The following is a 20994-nucleotide window of genomic DNA, read 5'->3' as shown; positions in this document are numbered from 1 at the left end:
GCCACCTGCCTCTCACAACTCGCCCCTGATTGGCAGGGAGACAAAAATTGCTGTTTTAAATATGGCATGGCTTTCGCCTCCTCTCCAGTCAGCAACAAACGTCAGGGCCACTGGGAACCCTTGGCCAATCAGTGGCAGGAGGCAAAAACTGCGCCATATTTAAAACTGTGGTTTTCACCTCTCTGCCAATCAGGAGCAAGTGGTAGGGCCCCTCTGCTGATCAGTGGTGGGAGGGGCATGGGAGAAACTGCAAAATTAAACAAGCTGTTGCACTTCCTGTGATTTTTCCCTATATATTGTATCTGTGTGGAGTCCAAAAGTATCCACTACAGGACGGCCTTTCTAGTAGCTGTTGCTGTGTCCTGTCTGCCTGATCTTGCTGGATAAAAAGAAGAGGATCTCTTGTTTTTAAATGGCCTTTAGCACTGCCAAGATTAAAAGTTTGGATAAAAATATCTCTTTCCATCCTCATTGTTACTGTGGGAGGTTTTAGTGGAAAGGCCAGTTAAACATTGAACTGAACACTGAAAATACAGTAAAAAAATCAGATTCTTTATACAGGACCATAACCCCACTGCAAAGTTTTCAAACTGCGCAAACTTGGTAAATCTAGGTATATCTAACCACAGTGAATGGCTACGGGGGACTGGATGTGTACCATATCCTAGTCACAGCTTTTATTTCACAGGGCATCGCTTTCCAATCAGCTGTGCCAGACTGACTGTTCTTCAGCTGATCAGAGAAGCAGTGCCCTTTGAAGTGAAAGTCACAGGAAAGCACCTGAGTATGTTTGTTTGAGGAAGTTGTTTTAAAAACAAGTGGTTTGTGAATCATTCCTATATGAATAATGCAGGTTGTGATGTATTTGGTTTATTTTCTAAGTGCTCTCTTTTTTGTTTTGAAGGATCTGTCATTGGGGGGGGGGTTTTGTACTTTCCATCAACAGGAAGACTTGGACTTCAGCTCCAGCTCCCAGATGTCTCCACTTTCTCTTTATGGCAAGGGCTCCACAAGTCCCTCATCCCCTGATGCCCAGAATAAGAAAAAGCCTGTTGCCAATGCCACACTCCGGTCTGGTATGATTGATATTTTTTCTTTGGCCTTGCTGTTGGTACATGCATCATTGTCTTTCATGAGATGATGCATATGGGAGGAAAAGGACATTTACAGTCCTATTCTAATAGTTGGGCCTTTTGTTTCTGATAAATGTACTTGGCATGAGAGGCGCATCTTAACAAAGAAATACATCAGTAACTCTTTATAGAATTTTTATTTTTAGATCTTTGAAACTCATTTATTTCCCTTCTCCCCAGCCAATAGCTCTGCAAAGGCACCAAAGCGATATAATCAGGTATCCAAACTTTCCATTCAACCCAAGCCTCTCTTGCTGCCTGCTGTACCTGAGACTCAGACCAACATTGGTTTACCAGCTAAAGCCATCATTATTCAGACCCTTCCAACACTTCTGCCACTGCCAAAGCAGCAACCAGTGGTTAGCATCCAGCCAGCCCCTCCAAAAGGTCAGTGAATAGTTGTGGTTGAGTAGAGGGCTTGAGATGGCTTTGCTTTCTTTTTGGGCAAACGGAAATGACATTCCACGGTAAGTTGAGTGATGGTAAAAAGCAAATATTGGGTTTCTCTCAGGTCTTATTTCTCCCTGGTTTTGACTTGTATCCAAAAATATGGCAGTGGTTGACAGTCATTTACACACACTGTTTGAATGGAAATTAACTCAAATTAGCCCTTGATTGTCTCAGGATGGGAATGGGGCTATGCATTCTAAAATGCAAAGATATAAATAGTCCTAGACAGCTGCTTCCTGGTAAGAACAGAAAATAGGATGGGATGATTGTAGTTTCTTATTAGTTTTAATGAAATTGTGTCATTATGTGAAGAGGTAGCTTTTGAGGAGAGAGAAGCTGTTTGATAAACAGCTCCAGGTGCAGGGGCAGCCTAAGAGTCCTAGCAGCAAAAAGTGTATGGAGGAAATTGGAGCTGATAGGGCTTTGAGCCTCCATCTGCCATTAATCAATGGGTGAGAGCAGGGTTGCTCAACCTCTGACCCTCAGAGCCATGACATCCAGCCTGTGGAGCTCCTCCACAGGTGAGAGAACCTCCAGCCTTGCCCAGGCAGCCAACTCCAATCTTGTCTGGGCTATTGCAGTGAAGAGGGATCAGAACTGGCCTGGGCCCCACCCCTGAGTGTCCAGATCTGGCTGGGCTCCTCTTTCCCCCGCCCTCACCCCCAATCCACACATCCGGATTGGAGCCCCACCGCCTTGTGCATTTAGATTGGGTCTGCCCTGCCCTACCCTGTCTCATCTCATATGTCCAGATTGGAACCTGCTGCTTCCACTCTCCTTCCCTTCCCCCCATGCATCCAGATCAGGGTTACTCTGTTCCCACCCTTCCCCTGCCCGAAGCCTGTGTGTCCAGACTGGGACTATCCTGCCCCTGCCCCCACCCTTCACATTTGGACTATGACATTTGCTGCTTCCATCCCCCCTCCCCTATGTTTGGCTCAGGGCTACCACACCCTGCCATGCCCTGGGTGGATGGATGAAGATCAGGCTGTGCAACTGCTTGCAGCCAGATTGGCCCCATTAGCTGGATCCAGCCCACAGATGGACCTGGCACTGCCCATCTGGCCTGTGGGGCAAAAAGATTGGGCATCACTGATTTTAGACAATGATTCTCGACCAAGGTGCATGGGCACCCTGGGGTGCCACGAGATCCTTTGAAGGGTGTTTCAAGGTGAGAGGAAATAATCTGAGAATGCAGGCTCAGGCTTCTCCCTACCTGGACAGTCCCCCTTCCCCCACTGCCCAGCTCCTCTGCAAGGAGGTAAGCACTGTAATAATATATAAAATAGTATTTTGAAATTGGGTGCCTTTCAATTCACAAAAATTATGGAGGGGTGCCTTGAGTCCAAAAAGGTTGAGAACCACTGGTAAGCTAGGTGTTCCTGTTGGCCTTTTCTCTTAGTATAAGCCCCAAACTGATTTGATTGAAATGGCTGAATAACATTTAAAAGCAACAAAAAGTCTTTTATTTTTTTAACTCACTGAATAACTACCTTGTAGAGCATATTGCTACAAGATGCTGAAACCAAAGGGTTTGGTAGGATTCACAAACAAGGAAATATTTCCCTAAAAAAACCCTCCACAGTTGTTACGGATAAATTTATGAACTGTCTCGCTTCATGATATGACCTACCCTAAAATGATGGAGAAAGCTTGTGTGTAGAATAAAAAACTTCTCTTGTGGAGAAGCTAGTCCATAATTGCTTGGGTTTGTTTCACCTTTCTTTGAAAGGCACTATTTCCTGACCATGTTCAAGGTACAGTACTAAAGACCTAGTACTAAATAGGTCATTTGTCTGACATGGCATGGCAACTCCTGTGTTCTTCCTTGTAACTTATAAATCTTAGTCACCTGTTTCTGTCTGTCTGTCACTCTCCCTCTCTCAAGAGCTACTCATGTGGCAAATTCTAAAATCCATTTTATGAGAACCAGTTCTTTCTAATTGCAGTGCTGTTTTTTGACTCGGACTGTATGATAACACTCCTACAGCTTAAAACACCAATGGCTAACTTGGGCAGATGTTTATATTGGGCAGCTGCCACTAGCCATTTACCATCCTTGTAGATCTCAGTGACAAAGGTATTGCTTATGTCAAATTAAGCATTTTAGCTATTTCATGTAGATTTAGCTGTTTTCATCAGTTTCACGGCTAATGCCGCCTCTGACATTGTCAAAGTTTTAGTGTCCAGCCCACGCTTGGTCTATTAATGTTTGCTGAAGTGGGCTCCATCTTCGCTCACAAATACTGAGCTGTGTTTTACTCTTGCAAACCCAGTGCATACATATAATGGAGTATTCACTGGAACTGTCTAATGTAGTTTCTCATTTGACCATCAGATGGCCACAGATGCCTATGATACTTAGCTGCTGCTAAATTTTTGAACCCAAGGAGTAGCAGAAAATGTGAAAAATTCCCTAAGTGTGCATATATGTGGCAGTGATGTTGATGGGTACAGAACAGATCTAGGGAAACTTGTTTTCATTATTAACTGCTTTTCCACTAAACCAGAGGTTCTCTCACTGTGGTACACGTACTGCGTGAGACATCTCTGGGGGATACGTGAGAGAAATTAGGTAATGTTATAATGAAAGTTAAATCTGCCAATAATAATTGACATTTAAAGGGTTAATATATAAAACTTATGCAGGTAGGGGTACAAGGCAGCTGGCAAGTCGGGAAGGGGGTACACAATAAGAAAAAGTTTGGGAACTGCTACATTAGAAGTTTAGCTAAAGCCAAGGGGACTGGCACTGAGGTTGCATGGAGCACAATATACTTTCACTGTCATGGGATCATAAGAAAGTAGGTCTGAAAGGGACCTTGCATCTAGTCTAACCCCATGCTCAAGGCAGGATCATCCCTAACTAAACCTTCCAAGTATCCGTCTACCCTTCCACAGATTCTCTAGGTAGCCTGTCCCAATGCTTGGGCTACCTTTGTAGTCAGAAAGTTCTTCCTTATCTCAAACCTAAATTTCCTCTGCCTCAGTTTAAATCCATTGCTCTTAATCTTGCTCCCTGTGGCCACAGAGAAAAGTCATCCACATCCTCTCTATAATCTCCAGTCTGACTGCCTCAAATGAAAAGTTCAGATTTAGAGTCAAGTTGACACTCCCTTAATCCTTTTTGATGTACTCATCCAGTGAAGTACTGTGTTGTTTAGTACTATCTGAGAAGATACTGAGAATGTAGGTTCTCTGAATGGAAATGTGACAGTATAAAAGGATGCTGTTCAGTTTTGAAGGAGTTATTGACACCATATTTTCCCTTCTGCTTATAACACCTATGCAATGGCTCCTTAGGGTGATGCAGAGAAGGAAGTGCACTTAGGGAAAGTTTTGATTTACAGCAGAGACTCCTCAGGAGATTTTTCTGTCTGCTTTCTGATTAATGTTCTTGCTAATCTTTGAGGAAGAAAACTTTCGCAGGAACTATTTCTTCTTCACGGGTTTCATTAGCTAAAACTGCACACAGCATGCAGGCGTTGTTATGAATGGTCCCATTAATCTTCATGGGTACTAACTCGGATGCCAGTGGTGATACTTTGGAATGCTGCTGTTAAGTGTGATGTTGCTCATCAAAGCTTGGAAGAAGAGAGACGAGAGATTATGAGGACAATATCATATGATTTCTTTCTCTCCTTCCCTCCCAATATATGAGAGATCAACACTTATCTGCCTCTGCACATTGAAGGTCTGGTGAAAGACAGCAGCTGTCATGCCTACATACCCATCCATACACTTCTGTCAGGTGTACATGGCTCCACTGCACCAGCAGTGTGTGAAGTGTGTCCTGGGAGGGCACTAGGTAGCAAAGGGCAAGATTCTGGTACTGTGAAGGAACTCTGAGCGAACTTGAAACTGGAGTGCTGCAAGTAAAACTTTGTAGTGTAGTCTAGGCCAGAATCTTCAGATGACACCTTAAGATGTGTGCAGAGCAAGTGAGGCTTTTGGATTGAAATATCTTGGGTGCGTATAGGTCTTAATTGTCTTAGTAAAGTCTTTAGTAAAGTCTTTGTGGTATTAATTTACCTGGAGGGAGGGGGAAAGTTTCATTAAGTTTTTGTCAGTCTTTTGTAAGTCTTATCAGTGTTTTTGGTATAAAGAGGCCCCTTTCTCCAAAAAAAAAAAATGATTTCAGTGTAAGGTAATTTAAGGACATAGCTGAGGCTATGAAAGTCTGTAATTTGTACTGTTTCCTTATGTCATTTATTTGTGACCTATTTTATTTGACCTATCTTTTTTTTAATGCTTTACTCCTTTGAGTTGGTTCATATGTTTGCTTGTGATTCACTTTATATGCATTAAATATTTTCAGTAAAAATGCAGGAGGGAGAGGACTGACACACAGTCAGTTCTGATTAGTAAGAGAAAAGCAAGCAGCAGCACATTTATGTCTGAGCCTTCCTTATGATCAAAACTTTACCTTCTACAACAGCTTTTATTCAGATGGATCCCCAAGTGGCTAACAAACATCACTGTCTGATTATTGTAGCTCCAGGCTTTTACTTGGACCCATGCAAACTAGTTACCTTGCTGCTCTGTTCAGACAGTTGGAGACCCTACAGCCTTCCCTCATTAACGTGACTTTTATCCAGATTTATGGTCCTCCTCAGCTGTTCTCTGTTTTCTGGACCTGTTGTTTGTTGGCTACATTTCAAGAATGGCATTTCTGTTCCCCATCTCAGTTGTGTCTAAATTTGGAATTGGTTTCTTAAAAGGAAAAATTCTGAGGTCTTGGCCCAAGGGTGACTGTGTCAGATAGGGGAAGTGGGGAGGTTCTTGACAGGAATCATTATAATGAAAGGTCTGCGTCTAGAATGCTTTTGCCTTGTCGTGTTGTCCTCTGAGCACTGAAATACTGAACAGCACTAGCTGGAGTCTTGTTCTGAAATGGAAAATACACTTTTGTAATCTGAAGGCTTATTTTTTGATTCCAGAACTGCAGGCTTAATCTGGATTTCATGGTTTTACATCCACAGATTCTAAGGTAGATGAATGGATAGAACCTCACAGATAACACTTTTTAAGAGGACCTGTCTTCATCCCTTCAACTCGCTGTAAACAAGGCTGGGGAGTTCACTCACAAGTACTAGATCAGTGGTTCTCAACCTGTTTTGTACCAGGACCCATTTGTAAACATCAGTGGCCAGTCCTGACCCAGTAAATAGTTTAAGTACAAAACAGCCCCCGGCCCTGCCGGTGCCCTTCACTCCCAACCTGCTTCCCCCTGCCCTTAGGCCCTAGCCCCTCCATGTATGGGGTGGGAGTGTGTGTGGTGGGGCATGGGGGGGCCCCAAGCAGGCTGGAACTCTGCCAGCCTGTAAGGGAAAACCCGTGGTTTCCCACATTTTTCTCCTTCAGAGGATAATCCATTTTTAAAGTTTGTTCATGACCCTTTTGTATATTCTTGCAACCCATTTTTGGGTCATGACCCATGGGTTGAGAAACGCTACTCTAGAAAAATTGAAAAGCCAAACTATTCATACTTCCTCTAGAAATATGAACCATCCATTGGGTCCAGATCGTTTTTATGAACTCAAAGGAAAAGTAGAATGTATTCTAATGGTCGTTAACTTGCCATGTAATACTGTAAAAAAAAGTTTGCTCCCATATTTATGCAAACAAAGGAGAAATGTTACAGACTCCATGCAGAGTATATATCTGATACTGCTGTATCCATCAGAACAAGTTTAGTCTTCTGCCAGGGTAAACTGAAATGTTTTTCAAGCTATCATGGGTATCTTTCAGTAGGTGGTATTGCCTTCTTTTAAGCCTCTTTCATCACGATAGACTCCAAGTGCCCATGCACTTCTGTAAATCAGGGATAACAAAAGACTTTGTTTTCTGCCAGATTAAAACACATGGCTTCAGCTGCTCCCTGAAGTAGTCAGGAAAATCTGAGTGGATAGTGTTGGTCCATTAGCTGATCAGTTAACTTCTTCTGCACCTTCCAGCATGGTGAAATGTCACCACAGAAAAATACCACATCTGGATCCATAAACTCTTCATCTGGCTCTCTGCACTACGGGAATACTTGTCCTTGCTCTGCTGAGGTGTAGATAGGAAAGCTGTATTTTTTGCTTGTAACTTCATGCAAAATCAAGAGAAGAAATGTAGAACCTTTAGGAATCCTTTGACTCACTCGTGATTGTTTTTTGCCTGTCTCTCTCTCCCCTAGGTCAGCCAGTGATGCTTTCTCAGACCACTATGGTACAGCTTCAGACTCCTGGAGTTCTCCCTGCCTCCCAGCCAGTTATTGCTGTCACTGGAGGCACCTCCCAACTTCACAGCTGCAACATGAACATGCTTCCACAAGCTTCAGGAAACACTTTAGGGAGTGGAAAAATACCAGTCACTAAACCTCTTCTCCAAACCACCACACCAGCTACAGGCATGGATGTAAGTTCTAGCTGTTTAATGATAGCCTATAATTCAGCTGTTGGCATATGATCTGAGGGGTTGGTCATGGTAACACCTGTGGGCATCACGGTCTAAGGAGGAAGACACCTTGACCTTGCTGAGCACTGAACTCGGGTATGCCTTTCAACACTTCTAGTGTTTGGGCATCAGCAGTCTTACTGGGCAATAAAATGCACTATCTGATAATCTAGGTAGGAATGTTTTAATAGAGTTTACCTAAAAAGGAAATGCACCCATTTGTTGGATATTTCTAAAAGAGACCATGGCCCTTATAGTAGGAATAGATGAATCATTAAAATAAAGGCATCCCCAACTCCACCTTTTAAGGCCTTCACCTAATTCTAGAAGTGAACTCCAACTGCCTTAGCAAGTACTGAAAGGCTTTCATGAAGTATTTTTGTCACTTGCCTTTGCTTTCACATTTCATCTTGCTCAAGGACTAGAGATGAAAGAGTCTAAATACCAAGAAAATCAAGGTAACCCTAATGATTAGGACACCAGGCTAGCACTTAGGAGATCTGAGTTGTGCCACAGATTTTGTGGATTACTTCATAGTTTCATAGATGTTAGGGGCTGGAAGGGACCTTACAGATCATTGGGGCCAACCCCTCTGCACTTGGTCAGGGAAGACTGCTGGGGTCAGGTGATAGGGCTTTACACTGAGACCTCAGGCAAGTCACTCAAGAGCTGTATGTCCTCCTACTCATTTGTTTTAAAAAAAAAAAAGGTAACTTTGTCCTCTCATTCCTCTGCTAAGGGGAGGAATAGGTACAGCTTGCAACTTGCCTGACTCTGTTCAGGTTAAGTGTTGAGGCATTGGGGTAAAGGTGAGTATTAAGGAGGTACTTTTGCCTTCATTTGTCTTGTATATTTAGATCTTGGAAAGAGCTGTCTCTTATTATGTGCATGTATGGAATAGTACCCTGGGATTCTGATTTTGGTTGGGATGTCAACACTTCATTTGAATCACTGTAGTAAAAATGCTCTCATGGAAGTAGAAGAGCCATACCTTTTGGGGAAGAGCCTGTTTTTCATAACCTTTCCAGCCCAGTCTTGAATACACGAGCTATTGGGTAGACAACAACAAAGTAGCAATCGATCATTTCCCACAGTCAGTCTCTATGAGGAATGGAAATGTAATAATACAGGACCTGCAGTGCTTTTAGAATTGGCCCCAAACGAGATTCTTGAGAAGCAGATTTAGTTGGCTACTCTTGTTAAGTAGCTTCTATTTTTCAGCAGATAGTATGCCTGAGAAGACACTGATTTATGTCTTGCATCTTATCTTTTATAAAGAGTCTGTACTGTTCCAGCCTTTGCAAGCGCACATGGCCCTCTGAAACCTAAAACACTTGGAGGAAGGAAATAACTTGTTTTGAAATTAAAGAAGAAATTAACAAAGATCTGAGCAGCAGGGGCCTGTTTCAATTAGAATGCTTTGCACAATGGTGATTAATGACATGTAGCAAGCCAGTGTGTTTATTTAGTTGTATTTAGCTTTGTTGTCTTGTTCAGAGCTTGTGATATTGAATGAACATAAGTAGCAAGGGTTGTGCAAGTTCATGCTTAAAACAAATATTTAAAAAGTGTGCTAGAAATAACAGCATACAGGCATGTTTCCACACAATTAATGTTTTGTGGGGCAGACTTGCCTCTCTGCATTTGTCAAACATCACATACAATTTAGGATGCGTCTCCTGAAAGATGTCAGGATAAGTTCCATGTCTCCAGCTCCTCTGAGCAAAGGACTTTGAGACATTCTGCAAACAGTGATTCTTGCCATATATTTAAAAGAGGTGATGCACAATAGGAGAAGGTTGTGTGGATCCTTTTTTGTTTTATTTAGAAACTTGTGAACTCTTAGGAAGTGTATTCAGTGTCACCCTCAGGTTAAGGTTATTCCTTTGACTATTTTAACATTATTGCTACTGAGATGCTGACAAGCCTACTAAGGCTTTGTGGGAGACCCCCAGAAAGTCAACTGAGGCTTGTGGATTTGGAGGAGTGCCAGCTAGTCTTTCTTAGGTCCTGCAGAAGTATGTGCCTATTGAATCTCTTGGACAATGAGGGGACTGGGGACTTCATGCAGTTTACCAGACTATTTTTACACTGCGTGCTGGGCTGACTAAAATCAATGTCTTCAACAAGCAGGTAAAACTTAGATATGCCTCTACAGATTTCACAGGGTATTCTCTTTTTCCTAGGCTGCAGCAAAAATCCCAGGAAAGCATACAGAAGCATGTCTATTACTAACCTTCTTAACCAGAACTGTAGTAACATATGTTTCACTTGTGAGTTGGTACCACCATCCATCACCAGTCAAGTAGACTTGGAGAGGGTGTCTTTGCAAATTCATACCTACAACACAACTGCTTTACTCTTATATATAGTGTGGATGGGAGGGTGAGACCATCCTGTGTCAAGTGGCATCTTGAATATGAATTACCCTCCAGGTCTCCAGGACACTAGTGGACAAATGGAGTGGATGCTTCTCAACAGATTGTGAGTGAACAATGAAAGACTCTTACTGGAATAATTTTCAAGGGATAGAGTCATTATCCATCCTTATTTTACAGATTAGGAAACTGAGGGACAGGGAGTTGACCAGGGTTGCTGTATATGCCAGTGACTGAGTTGAGAGGCCTTGGAAACCCTGAATTCCTAGGTTTAAGTGCTATCTGCTGGGCTGCACTGCTTCCCTAGGTGGTCTTGACCATGGGACCCAAGAGTATCTGACAGAGCTGCCTGCCTGAGTCGGCTTATAGAGAAAGTAGAAAATAGCTTGGAGAGGCATAGGGTCTTTCTCCAGGGTTCTCTGCACGGCAGTTCTGCATCAGGGGCATTAAGACATGCAGTCTGCCAAGCGGCTTTAGCTGAATGCTTGGTCTTTCTTCTGTGCCCTTGCCTTGCTAGGGTCTGTCCACAGCTGCCTCTCACTCAGTAACTTTCCACACAAGGGAAGTTACTTGGATCAGAGTACGTGGTCCCTGCTTTGTTCCATTGAGTCAGGCAGCAAGGACCCAAGCAACCAGAGCTGGAGTCCAGCTCTGAACCAGGGAGTGTAGGAATCAGAAAAGTAGGCTGGAGAGTTGGGCGCCTGTATAGTAGCACAACAGCCAAGGACCAGCAAGCCAAGAAGATGAGCTACTGAACCTGGCTACAAGCTCCCCCTTTTTTCTTTTGCTTATGCTGGCTGGATAATATTGTACGATCAGAGGCCTAGAGAGTGGATATCGGCTGCTCAGGGTGCAGAAAGAAAAACCATTCTTGGAAATAATCCTTGTGGAAAACAATAACTGATTCTTCTTAAGCAAGGAAGAGCTGTGTTGTTTTTTGTTTTCTTTTTTTTCTTTGTCTGGGCAAGAAGATGGGAAGGAATGGTGTTGCTTGGTAGTATAATATACTACTATTACTGCACGTCTTTTGCTACAGAGGTGTTCTGTAATTTCCCTTTCCTATTCTGCTGCAGAGTAGATAGTGCTCTGATAGTTGTTTTCATACCTGCCCCAAGTTAACTTAATTGCATCAACCCATACTGCATTGCATTAGAAAAAATCTCTTTTTAATGGTTGTAAAGTGGTACCTTTTGAAATCTGATTTCCTAGGTCAGAGGCAGGCAATTATTTGGGCTGGAGAGACACTTAATGAGTTTTGGTGAGCTGTTGAGGACTGCACACATGCATGCATGCACACGTGTACCCCAGCTCCTGCCCGCCTGTCCACTCCCCCCCATCCCCTCTCTGTCCATAGCTGGGGGCCAGGGGATGGAGCCTGGCTGTAGGCCCCCACACTGTCCCTCCTCACCCTGCCATGAGCCCTGATGGTGGTGCAGGATGGGACAGTGTAGAGGCCTGTGGCCAGGCTCCAGCACCTGTGGGCAGGGGCTGAACGAGCTGTGCCTGAGCCCCTATGGTTGTTGGGTGGAAGCAGCCCCACCTGCCCTTCTTGCACTGCATGATAGTCAGAGCCTGAGCCACCAGGGCCTGTGCATGGCTTGCCCAGGGCCTGCCACATGGTGCTGGGTGGGTGGGACTGCTTCTGCCCAGCATCCCCTATAGCACCTGAGAGATGCAGTCTAGCCCCCCCAGGCCATGGGTGCTGCCTGCCAACAGGGGCCAGGGACTGAGCGCAACTGTGGGGCTGGGCTGCATCTCCCAGGTGCCACAGGGGATGCTGTGCCAAAGCAGTCACACCTGCCCAGCACTTCATGGCAGGCCCTGGGTGAGCCATGCTTGGGCCCTCACCTCTTCTGGTGCCAGGCAGCCAGGCAGGTTTTGTCCAGCATGCCGTGCAGTGCCTGGAAGATGGAGTCTGGCCCCACAGGCCCTGGGCAAGCTTATTTTTCCATCTCCCAGGCCTCTATGTGGTGCTGGGCAGGCAGGTAGAGCTGCTTCTGCCCAGCGTCCCCTGAGGCACCAGCAGAGGTTGCCCATGACACCTGCCAGCAAAGGCGGGGCCAAATCACAGCTCATCCAAGGCCTACTGCACGGTACTGCTGCTTGTGCTTGCCCACAGGCCTAATAAAATCAGTTGGCAGGCTGGATCTGGTCTGCAGGCCATATTTTATCCACTCCTCTGCTAGGCATCATCATCTGTATCATAATGCCAACAAGAATTTACATAGTTAAATTTGAAGAGCTAATACAGTTGAGAAAGAACTGGGTTTTCAGGTATGTGGTTACATTTCTGGTGTGGCATATAGAAAGGCTGTATTTTTTACTTTCTAAATTCATGTGAAACAGAGAATGAATAGCAAACACTTAGATTAATTTGGTTCAACTGAGTCATGGCACTGTGGGGTGCCGTGAGGTCCTTTTAGCAGTGTTCAATATTAGCAGAATTGTAAGTCATATGTAGGTATTTGCACACCTAACAAGATAAACCCAGAGATTTCAAATAGGAATCAATAGTGGCAAAAATATTTTGACCTGTTGTAGTCTTTCTGAGTCCTTTTCAACAAGAGCTGCTGTAGTAAAGAGACTGTGTTAATGGGGGACATCAGTTCCTGTAGGAATATTGTTAATTTGACTAGAATCTTCTGGTCTTGAAAACAGTCTGGCAAAACCTCTAAAATCAACAGCAATATAAGCACTGACTTTTTCTTATTCAAATTTCCTTTTTGAGATCTAAACACTGACCTAGAATTTTTGGCCAAAACTGTCAGCATTTTGCTTATGCTTAAAAGTTGGCAGTTTCTACTTGGATCCATTTTCCAAGTGTACTCTAATGTCTTACTGAATGAAGCATAAGGGGTAAGAAATCAGCATGAATTATAAAAAGAAATTAGGTTAAAATGGGGTTAGGTTAAAAAAAAAAAAGTCATTCAGAATGTGTCCACTTAATTCACAAGTGCTATTTAGATCCTTTTCTTCCTTAGCTAGCAGAAATGTTAAGATTTAGGAAAGGGCAGAGTGCCATTGTTTCTTTGATTTATATTATGGGGAGGTGTAGGGATGCGGAAGGTGAAATCCTGGAATCTGGGTTTACAGTGTACTGTTCCAAGTGCAAACAGTATAAACTGGGGTCCCTGCTAGGAATACGGCATAATGGGGAGAAAATCTTGGTATCCCTTTCAAATTGATTTTTCAGTAAGATGCTTCTGCCAAGAGCTGGGCATCTTGCATTTAATGGTGCAATGTTGGCAGCGTTTTAGTTTTACTGGCACAGCACTCTCAGGCACAGCTAGGATGATTAAATACATGTCTCAACAGCTGATTTGGCTGTGTTTTTTCTGCAAGAAACCACTGAATTGAAAACCATTCTAATGAAAGCATTTCATTCCAAGACTTTTAGAGGAAACCAAGGAATGAGAAAGGTGGGAGAAAGTTACTTATTGTTGAAGAAATGGCCAAAAGAAAAATAATAGTAAAGTAGCTGGATAGAGATTGCAAAGACTCTTTAATAGAACATTGCAGGGAATATTTCAAACCAAAACTCAGGTATGTCTAAGACTAGTCTTCAGTTGATACAAATTAGCATAGGTGTGCATTAAAGTCTGTGGATGAATGCTGTCTGCATATTATGATTCTGACCCTTTGAGCTGAACAGGAAAAAAAGTTGTAGTGAATACATGTATAAAGACTGGATGATATTCTAGAGCAGGGGTTCCCAACATTCCCAACATTTTTGTGCCCAAGGGCACATTCAAATTTAAAAGAAAAAGCAGCGGGCGCCAATATGAATATTAAAGTTTTAGAATTTAGATCAATCTGATCATCTCATCCATTACTTAAAATTGCATTAGATCCTCAACTTCAAAATGCAGCTTCCCTTTACTTTGTGTTCTTTTGAAGTTTTATCCTTGGCGCCTGTGGACACCACGTTGGGAACCCCATTGTTCTAGAGTGTTAATCATCCGTCAGTAACAATTAGTGATATTTTCTTCAGCCGTTTCCCCACGACGTTGGGAAGGACACTTCCATCCTTAAATCCTGGCTTTGCTATCAACAACTTCTCTGGAGCACAAGCTACTCTAACTGTTCCAGTTCCTATTATGAGACCATCTCCCTTTTTAAAACTATTTTCCAATTCTTCCTGTCTCGTGATGGTAAAGCCATTTTCTTTTAAACCTCTTTAAAAACCTCCCTTAATATTTTGAAAAGCCATAAAACTATTCATTGGCTCCAGACCTGGAAAAAGTGAGTGCAACCTTGCTCCCGATTTGAAATTTCTCTTTGGGGGTTTCTTAGTGAACGAGCGAATTTTCCACTACAAAGCATTCTTTCTGGAAAGCCCACTGAACTCTGGATGAAAAGATAGCATATGTTAACAGACCCATCAGATTTCTAAGATTTAACCAAAATGTCATTAAATACACCCCACACAAGAAAAGAGCCTCTTTATTTCTTAATTGCCCAAAGGGCTTACTTTAAACATGAAAAAGCAAGAGGGTTACAGCCAATGTTAATAAGTCACTCCTGGTGCCATGTGAGGGAATTAACACTGCCCCCCCCCCCCCCTCCTACTATACTAAAACTGGGGGCTCTTCTCTCTCTCTCTCTCTCTCTCTCTCTCCCCGCATCTCCCCTGCCATGCCATTTGGAAGACCTAGTCAGTGGTCCCTCTTTGAGATATCTAAATCCTGGTCCCATGCCTTGATGCTCTCTGGCCTGTGGTTTTTATTCAGCAAAGAACTTAAGTATAACCTTAACCAAAATAAATGGGATTTAAGTTTATGATAGATTACTACACAATATCTGGTCTTCATGAATAAATAGGAAGAGATCACTCAAATTCAGGTGACAAGAGATAAAGTTTTAGACAAGATTGTTCAATGTATCAGTAATGAGTTGAAGGAATTTAAATACAAAATTATAGAACTGTTAGCAGAAGTTATCTGTTGCACAAATCAGTCTGTGACTAATAGCAGGACTAATAGCAAAAAACAGCTTTTAAGAGGGGTTCTAGAGCGGATTCAGGGAAGTACAGGCCAGTTAGTCTAACTTCTGTTCCTAGCCAGTTAGTAAAATCTATAATATAACTTATAGTTAGCTGTCACGTGGATAAATATAATACACTTGTAAAGAGATGACATGTTTTTTGTTAAGAGAAATTACATCTTGCCAATCTGTTAGAGTTCTTTAATGGTATGAATAAGCATGAGGATAAAGGGAATCCAGGTCATGTAGTCTTTAGATTTTCAAAAAGCTTTTCATAAGATTCCTCATCAGAGGCTGTTATAGAAGCTAAGCCTATCCTGATGTCAAAGGTAAAGTCTTCTCATGGACTGAAACCTTGTTAGGATGGAAGACAAAGAAAATTAAATGGTTGGGGGTTTTTCTACAGTGGGGACCCCCAAAGGGATCTGTGTTGGGGCCTGTGGTTTTCAACACACTCATAAATTATTTGGAATAGGAAATAAATAGCAAGATGGCAACTTTTGAAGACAATACACATTGCTCCGGGTAATTAAATCTAAAGCCAGTGGTGAAGAGTTGCTGGAGAGAAAGATGCTGCAAAACTGTGTGTGTGTGCAGTTAAGTGGCAGATGAAATTTAACACTGCTAAGTGCAAAAACTAATGTAGTAGGGGGGAAATAATTCTTTATATACATGATGAATGTATGCCTCAGTCATGAATGAGTCTTAGTGAATTGTTACCACTCAGGAAAGAGATCTTGGAAGCCTTGTGGAGGGTTCTCCAAAAACATTGGCATAATATGCAATAGCAATCAAAAAAGGTAAATATAATATCAAAGATTATTAGGAAAGGAAACAAAAAATGTAATTATGCCATTATATAAATCCATGTTGTGATCGCATCTTGAATACCGGTTGCAGTTCTGGACACCCTATCTCAAAGGATGTGGAAGACCTAGAAAATGTAAAGGTAAAAAGAAGTAAAAAGGGCAGCAGAAGTTATCAAGGGTCTGGAATGGCTTCTATAAAGAAAGATGGGAAAGCTTGGGACTCTTCAGTTTGGAAAAGGCGATAACTTGGGGGAAGGGAGAGGAATGTGAGCAATCTATAAAATCGTGACTGGCATAGGAAAATTAACAGGGAGCTGGTTTTCATAAAAAATCTTGTTCTTGTAGGTCATGATTCTTAAACCTCAGATCATTTTTGCTGCTCTACATTTTTTTTCTTGAAGTGTGGTGCTCAAAACTGGGCCCAGTATGCTAGGAGAGGCTTCGCCAGTACTGAATATAGAGGTTGAGTTGCTTGTCTTGACTTGCAGGCAACACACCGCTTAATAACACCCCATATGTCACTGGCTTGTTTTGCAACAAGAGCACACTGACTCATATTCAGCTTGTAACCTCCTGCAATACTGGAACCTAGCACATTATTCCCCAATTTGTATTTCTGCACTTGTTTTTTGGTTTTTTTCCCCCCCATCATGAGTTCAGGATTTCACTTGTCCTTATTACATTTCATTCAATTAATTTTGGACAAGTTTTCAAGTTTATCAAATTCAGTCTGAATCCTAAGCCTGTCTTCTGAGGTGTCTGCAGCTCTACCCAGTTTGGTGCTATGTGCAAATATGATAACTGTGCACTCAATCCCTAATTCCATATCATCCTCTCAGTTAGCTGTTAAGCCACTGATAGGTACTTTTTGAGTGTGTTGATCCAACCAGTTATGTATCTGCCTTATAGTAGGTTCATTTAGATTGCATTTACTTGGTTCACAATGGGAATGTCATGGACGACCGTGTCAGAAACCTTGCTATAGTCAAGGTATATTATATCCACTGCCCTGCCCAATCTACAAAGCCCCTCTCCTCTTAGAAGGAAGTTAAGAGTGGTCAAATGTGACTTGCTCTTGACAAACCCATGTTGGCTTTTGTTGATGATCTTGTTACCGTCTAGCTGCTTAGAAATTGATTTTTGATGACAATATCTGCCTTGGAATTGAGGTTAAATTGACTGAACCATCAGTTCCCAAACAGCTCTCAGCCACTTCAGCTGAAGGAAGATCACCATTGGTTTGCTTTGATATCAGGGGTTTAATTCTCTCTTTAGGCTAGTCCGTAGCCTGGGAGACATCAGAAAAGCACTTGTCAGGCCAGGCAGACTGCACATCTACATAATACCCAGCACACTGCCTTTTCTGGGAGCTAGCCCTTTGTTGTTGTCATGGCAAACATGCCTCATCTTTCATTATGACATCTCCTAACCTGAACATGCATATTGGGGCACTGAGCTCAAGTCCACTCAGCCTTTCGCAGAGCTGGTGGGTGCTGTGGTCCAGCAGCCATGGTAGAAATGCTTTTCCTTTTGAACTCCAATCTCAGGAAGAGAATCATAGTAAGGGCTGAGGGCCTTGAGGGGACAATGGATGTTTCACTCTGAAGGGGTGGTCTCTGAGTGGTGGAGCTATGGGGGATATTACTCTTCAGGCAGGTATTAGGGGGAAGTATGTGGGGTGATGCTATCAAAGGAGGTGCTTTTTGGGGAAGGGTCTGTGGAGGTAGAGGGGACGCGCTGTATGGTGATGCCACACTGATGAGAGCTGTTTGTTAGGCGAAGGGGGTCACAGAGTATCACTGATGCACAGAGCTGTGAGATCAAGGGACTGTGAGGGTACTTACCATGTGCTGAATGTCTCAGTTGAACAACTAATGGGCTTCTGATAAATTATCAAGCAGCAAATTTAAAACCAATTAAAGGATGTACTTTTTAACAAACACATAATTAATATGTGAGACTCACTGGCACAAGATGCTGTGGAAGTTAATGGTATATACCAGGTAAAAAAAAATTAGACAGATTTTATGGTAGATGCGTTTAGGAGCCCCCAAGGAACCTGACAGTTAGAGATGCAACCTACTAATGGTGGTTGGGAGAATGACAAAAGATGGATTACCCTACCTTCTTCTTTGCTTCTCCCTTTAAAGCATACACTGTCAGTGTTGGAGACAGGGCATTGGGCTGGATGGACCTTCGGCCTGATCTTGTGTGGAATTTTTATATTCAGTTCTGTGTCTGGCTGAGTTTGGTGCCTCTTCCCTCTTCCTGTCCTCAACATATCTAGAATTCCATTGCTAAAACCATCTTCCTGCAACTTACACCATGCTGCCACATTCTGCAAATCCATCGTCTTCTGCTGTTTTTTGCACCAAAATATACTTACCTTCCAGTATGTGCAAAGCTGCCCCAGTTTCCATAATTCATCACTTGAACTTTCTTCTCTCTCTTGCACTCAAACGTCCCTGCCATGTATTCTTCCATACCACCTCTTTCTTTTTGGAACACTCCCTCCGCCAAGACAAAGGTCACTGTGTTTCATGAGCCTTTGAGAAGCATTCCAGCTGCCTACAGAAATCTAATTCTTACAGATGCTTCGCATTTGAAAACTATTGGAGTTCTGTCTGACATTAACAGTCACTAACCACTCCTCAGCCTGTACAGTCCAAATTATTTTAATAGAGAATTGTTTATAAACATTTCAGACACATTTTGACGTGGAGTTGGGCTTTCCATTTCTTGCCTATAGATTCAAATCCAACTGCTAAAAGTTAGGGGCCTCTTTCTAATTTTAATGTCCAGTGATTCATAATTTTGTAGGAAAAAAAATCCCATTGTTTGTAGCAACAGATGGATCTATAACCCCCGGCTGTCACAAAGATACACATCTAATTTTGCAGCTTCCTGCTTCTGTGGCTTAATTATTCTAGAGATCTTATTCCTGACTCCACCTAGGTACTTGAAGAAAATCTGGTACGCAAGATAGTAGCATCTTTGGAATCATACTCATGGCTGGTATACATGGATGGAAATCCATTGAAGACAATGGTGTGGTAACTACTTTCACCAGAAACAAATCTACCATTCTTAGTGTTGAAATGCACTATTGGTTATTGGTGTCTTTCTCTTCCATTATGTGACTAAAGTGCATTGTTGATGAGCAGTTGCTTTCCCAATTTTTCATGGAATAACTCCCATTAGCAAGTGGACTGAGCATTATTAGAAGTGATTCCAGAGGCAGTTCAGTTACAGCTAGCCTAAATTTTGGAACTAAATTTTAGCAAAATAACTGCTTTTGTGACATTCTCACCTCCTTGTTTTGGATTTGTATTTCATTAATTTAAAGTTTTACTTGATTTTTTTGTTTTCCTTTTAGGACTAACTTGAAACAGTAATTTTTGGATTTGTAGTGTCCTCAAACTTTACAGATCACTGTTAAGAGAAAATGGCAGTCTGCGCCTAGTTTATTGCTGTTGTTAAATGCACTGTTTTGTGGGGAGGACCCCTTTCCAAAATTTGCATTGGGACCTTGTTTTTAAAAACAAAAAAAGCAAATGATATTCTGTTGTATCCAACTCGTTAGTACAGAAGTGGGTAATTATTTTGGGTGGAGGGCCGCTTACTGTGTTTTGGCAAGCTGTCGAGGGCCGCATAACAGGCAGATGGGCAGATAAATATATATATAATTTTTTAATTTTTAGGGGCCCCGCGGGCCTACTAGAATGACCTGGTGGGTCGCATCTGGCCTGCAGGCCACATTTTGTCTACCCCTGCTTTGGTCTGTAGTCTTCATGCCAGTGCTTGCATTTCATTATGTTCTGAGTGTCCACTTTGAACCAAAAAATTACTGGATTGAGATAATGTAGTCTTATAGACCTACATAATGTGTTGATAGACGGTTTTCTGCTTGGGAGTTAAGACAGCATTTCAGGCATTACTCTAAGGATTTCCATCAGCAGACTTCAGGTTCATGGTGATTCCTGCATAGGAAGGAAGTTTTCTGGATTCTTCTAATTGACTGCGAAGAGAATGTGCTCTTTCAATACATTCAAAAGAATGACCTGATGCTTCTGCAGTGTCAGTGGTTTGATAGCTCCTGCTTCTCTGTGCCTTAAGGACATAGTTGCAACACGTATTTAATAAATAACTAAAATAATTTTTTTTAGGGGTGCACCAATACAGATTTTTGGGGCCAATACTGATGGCTGCTTTTTAATGAGCCTTACTGGCTGATACCAATCTGATTCCAATGTGCAGCCCTGCAGCATGGAGAGTGGCATCCGGCTGATGAGTCTGTTGTGGGGGAAGGTGTGGAGGGGCAGTTGATTGAGGCCCCTGTGGTGAGGGAGGGAGTGGGGCTGGGGCAGGGGCTGCCCAGTGGGGGAGGGGCAAGGGACGGAGCGGCTTGTCTGGGGGTTAGGGGGCACGGCTCCCGCTGCTGCGTGCACCCCAGGAGGGTATGGGGGGGAGTGTACCCTGTGAATCTGTGCCTGGGGTGGGGTGCAGCGGGGCGGACTGCCACTGCAGGCTTGGGCCAGGGTGATGCCAGACTCTTCCTGACAGGGAGGGCTATGCTTGGAGCATATGGTGGCAGCACTGGGGGTTGGGGGTGCTACTGTGAATTTAGGGGGGGCTGCAGCCCCCAACACCTCCCTCAGAGATTGGAGAGAGAGTGGTTTTCTTGTGAGAAATGTGCCCCCACAAGAAAACCGCTGTCTCTCCAATCTCTCAGTCCTGATCCTCAAAGGAAACTTACAAAACACTTCCCAGAGACGAGCCTATGAACTCCACTTCATCAAC

The 20994-nt window shown here is 42.9% G+C and overlaps 1 protein-coding gene across 1 annotated transcript in view; it reads left to right on the top strand.

Moving 5' to 3' along the window:
- ATF6 (activating transcription factor 6) overlaps positions 1–20994 on the top strand; it is a 170857-nt gene that overhangs the window by 8869 nt on the left and 140994 nt on the right. The window contains exons 5-7 of the mRNA XM_025194380.1: positions 905–1076; positions 1314–1520; positions 7765–7985. Of these exons, the coding sequence (XP_025050165.1) occupies positions 905–1076; positions 1314–1520; positions 7765–7985 (600 nt within the window). The remainder of the gene's footprint in view (positions 1–904; positions 1077–1313; positions 1521–7764; positions 7986–20994) is intronic.

The sequence above is a fragment of the Alligator sinensis genome, unplaced genomic scaffold (assembly GCF_000455745.1).
Source record: "Alligator sinensis unplaced genomic scaffold, ASM45574v1 scaffold647_2, whole genome shotgun sequence".
NCBI classification, from domain to species: domain Eukaryota; kingdom Metazoa; phylum Chordata; order Crocodylia; family Alligatoridae; genus Alligator; species Alligator sinensis.
Note: the sequence above shows the minus strand (reverse complement) of the source record. Positions and strands in the feature narration are given on the sequence as shown.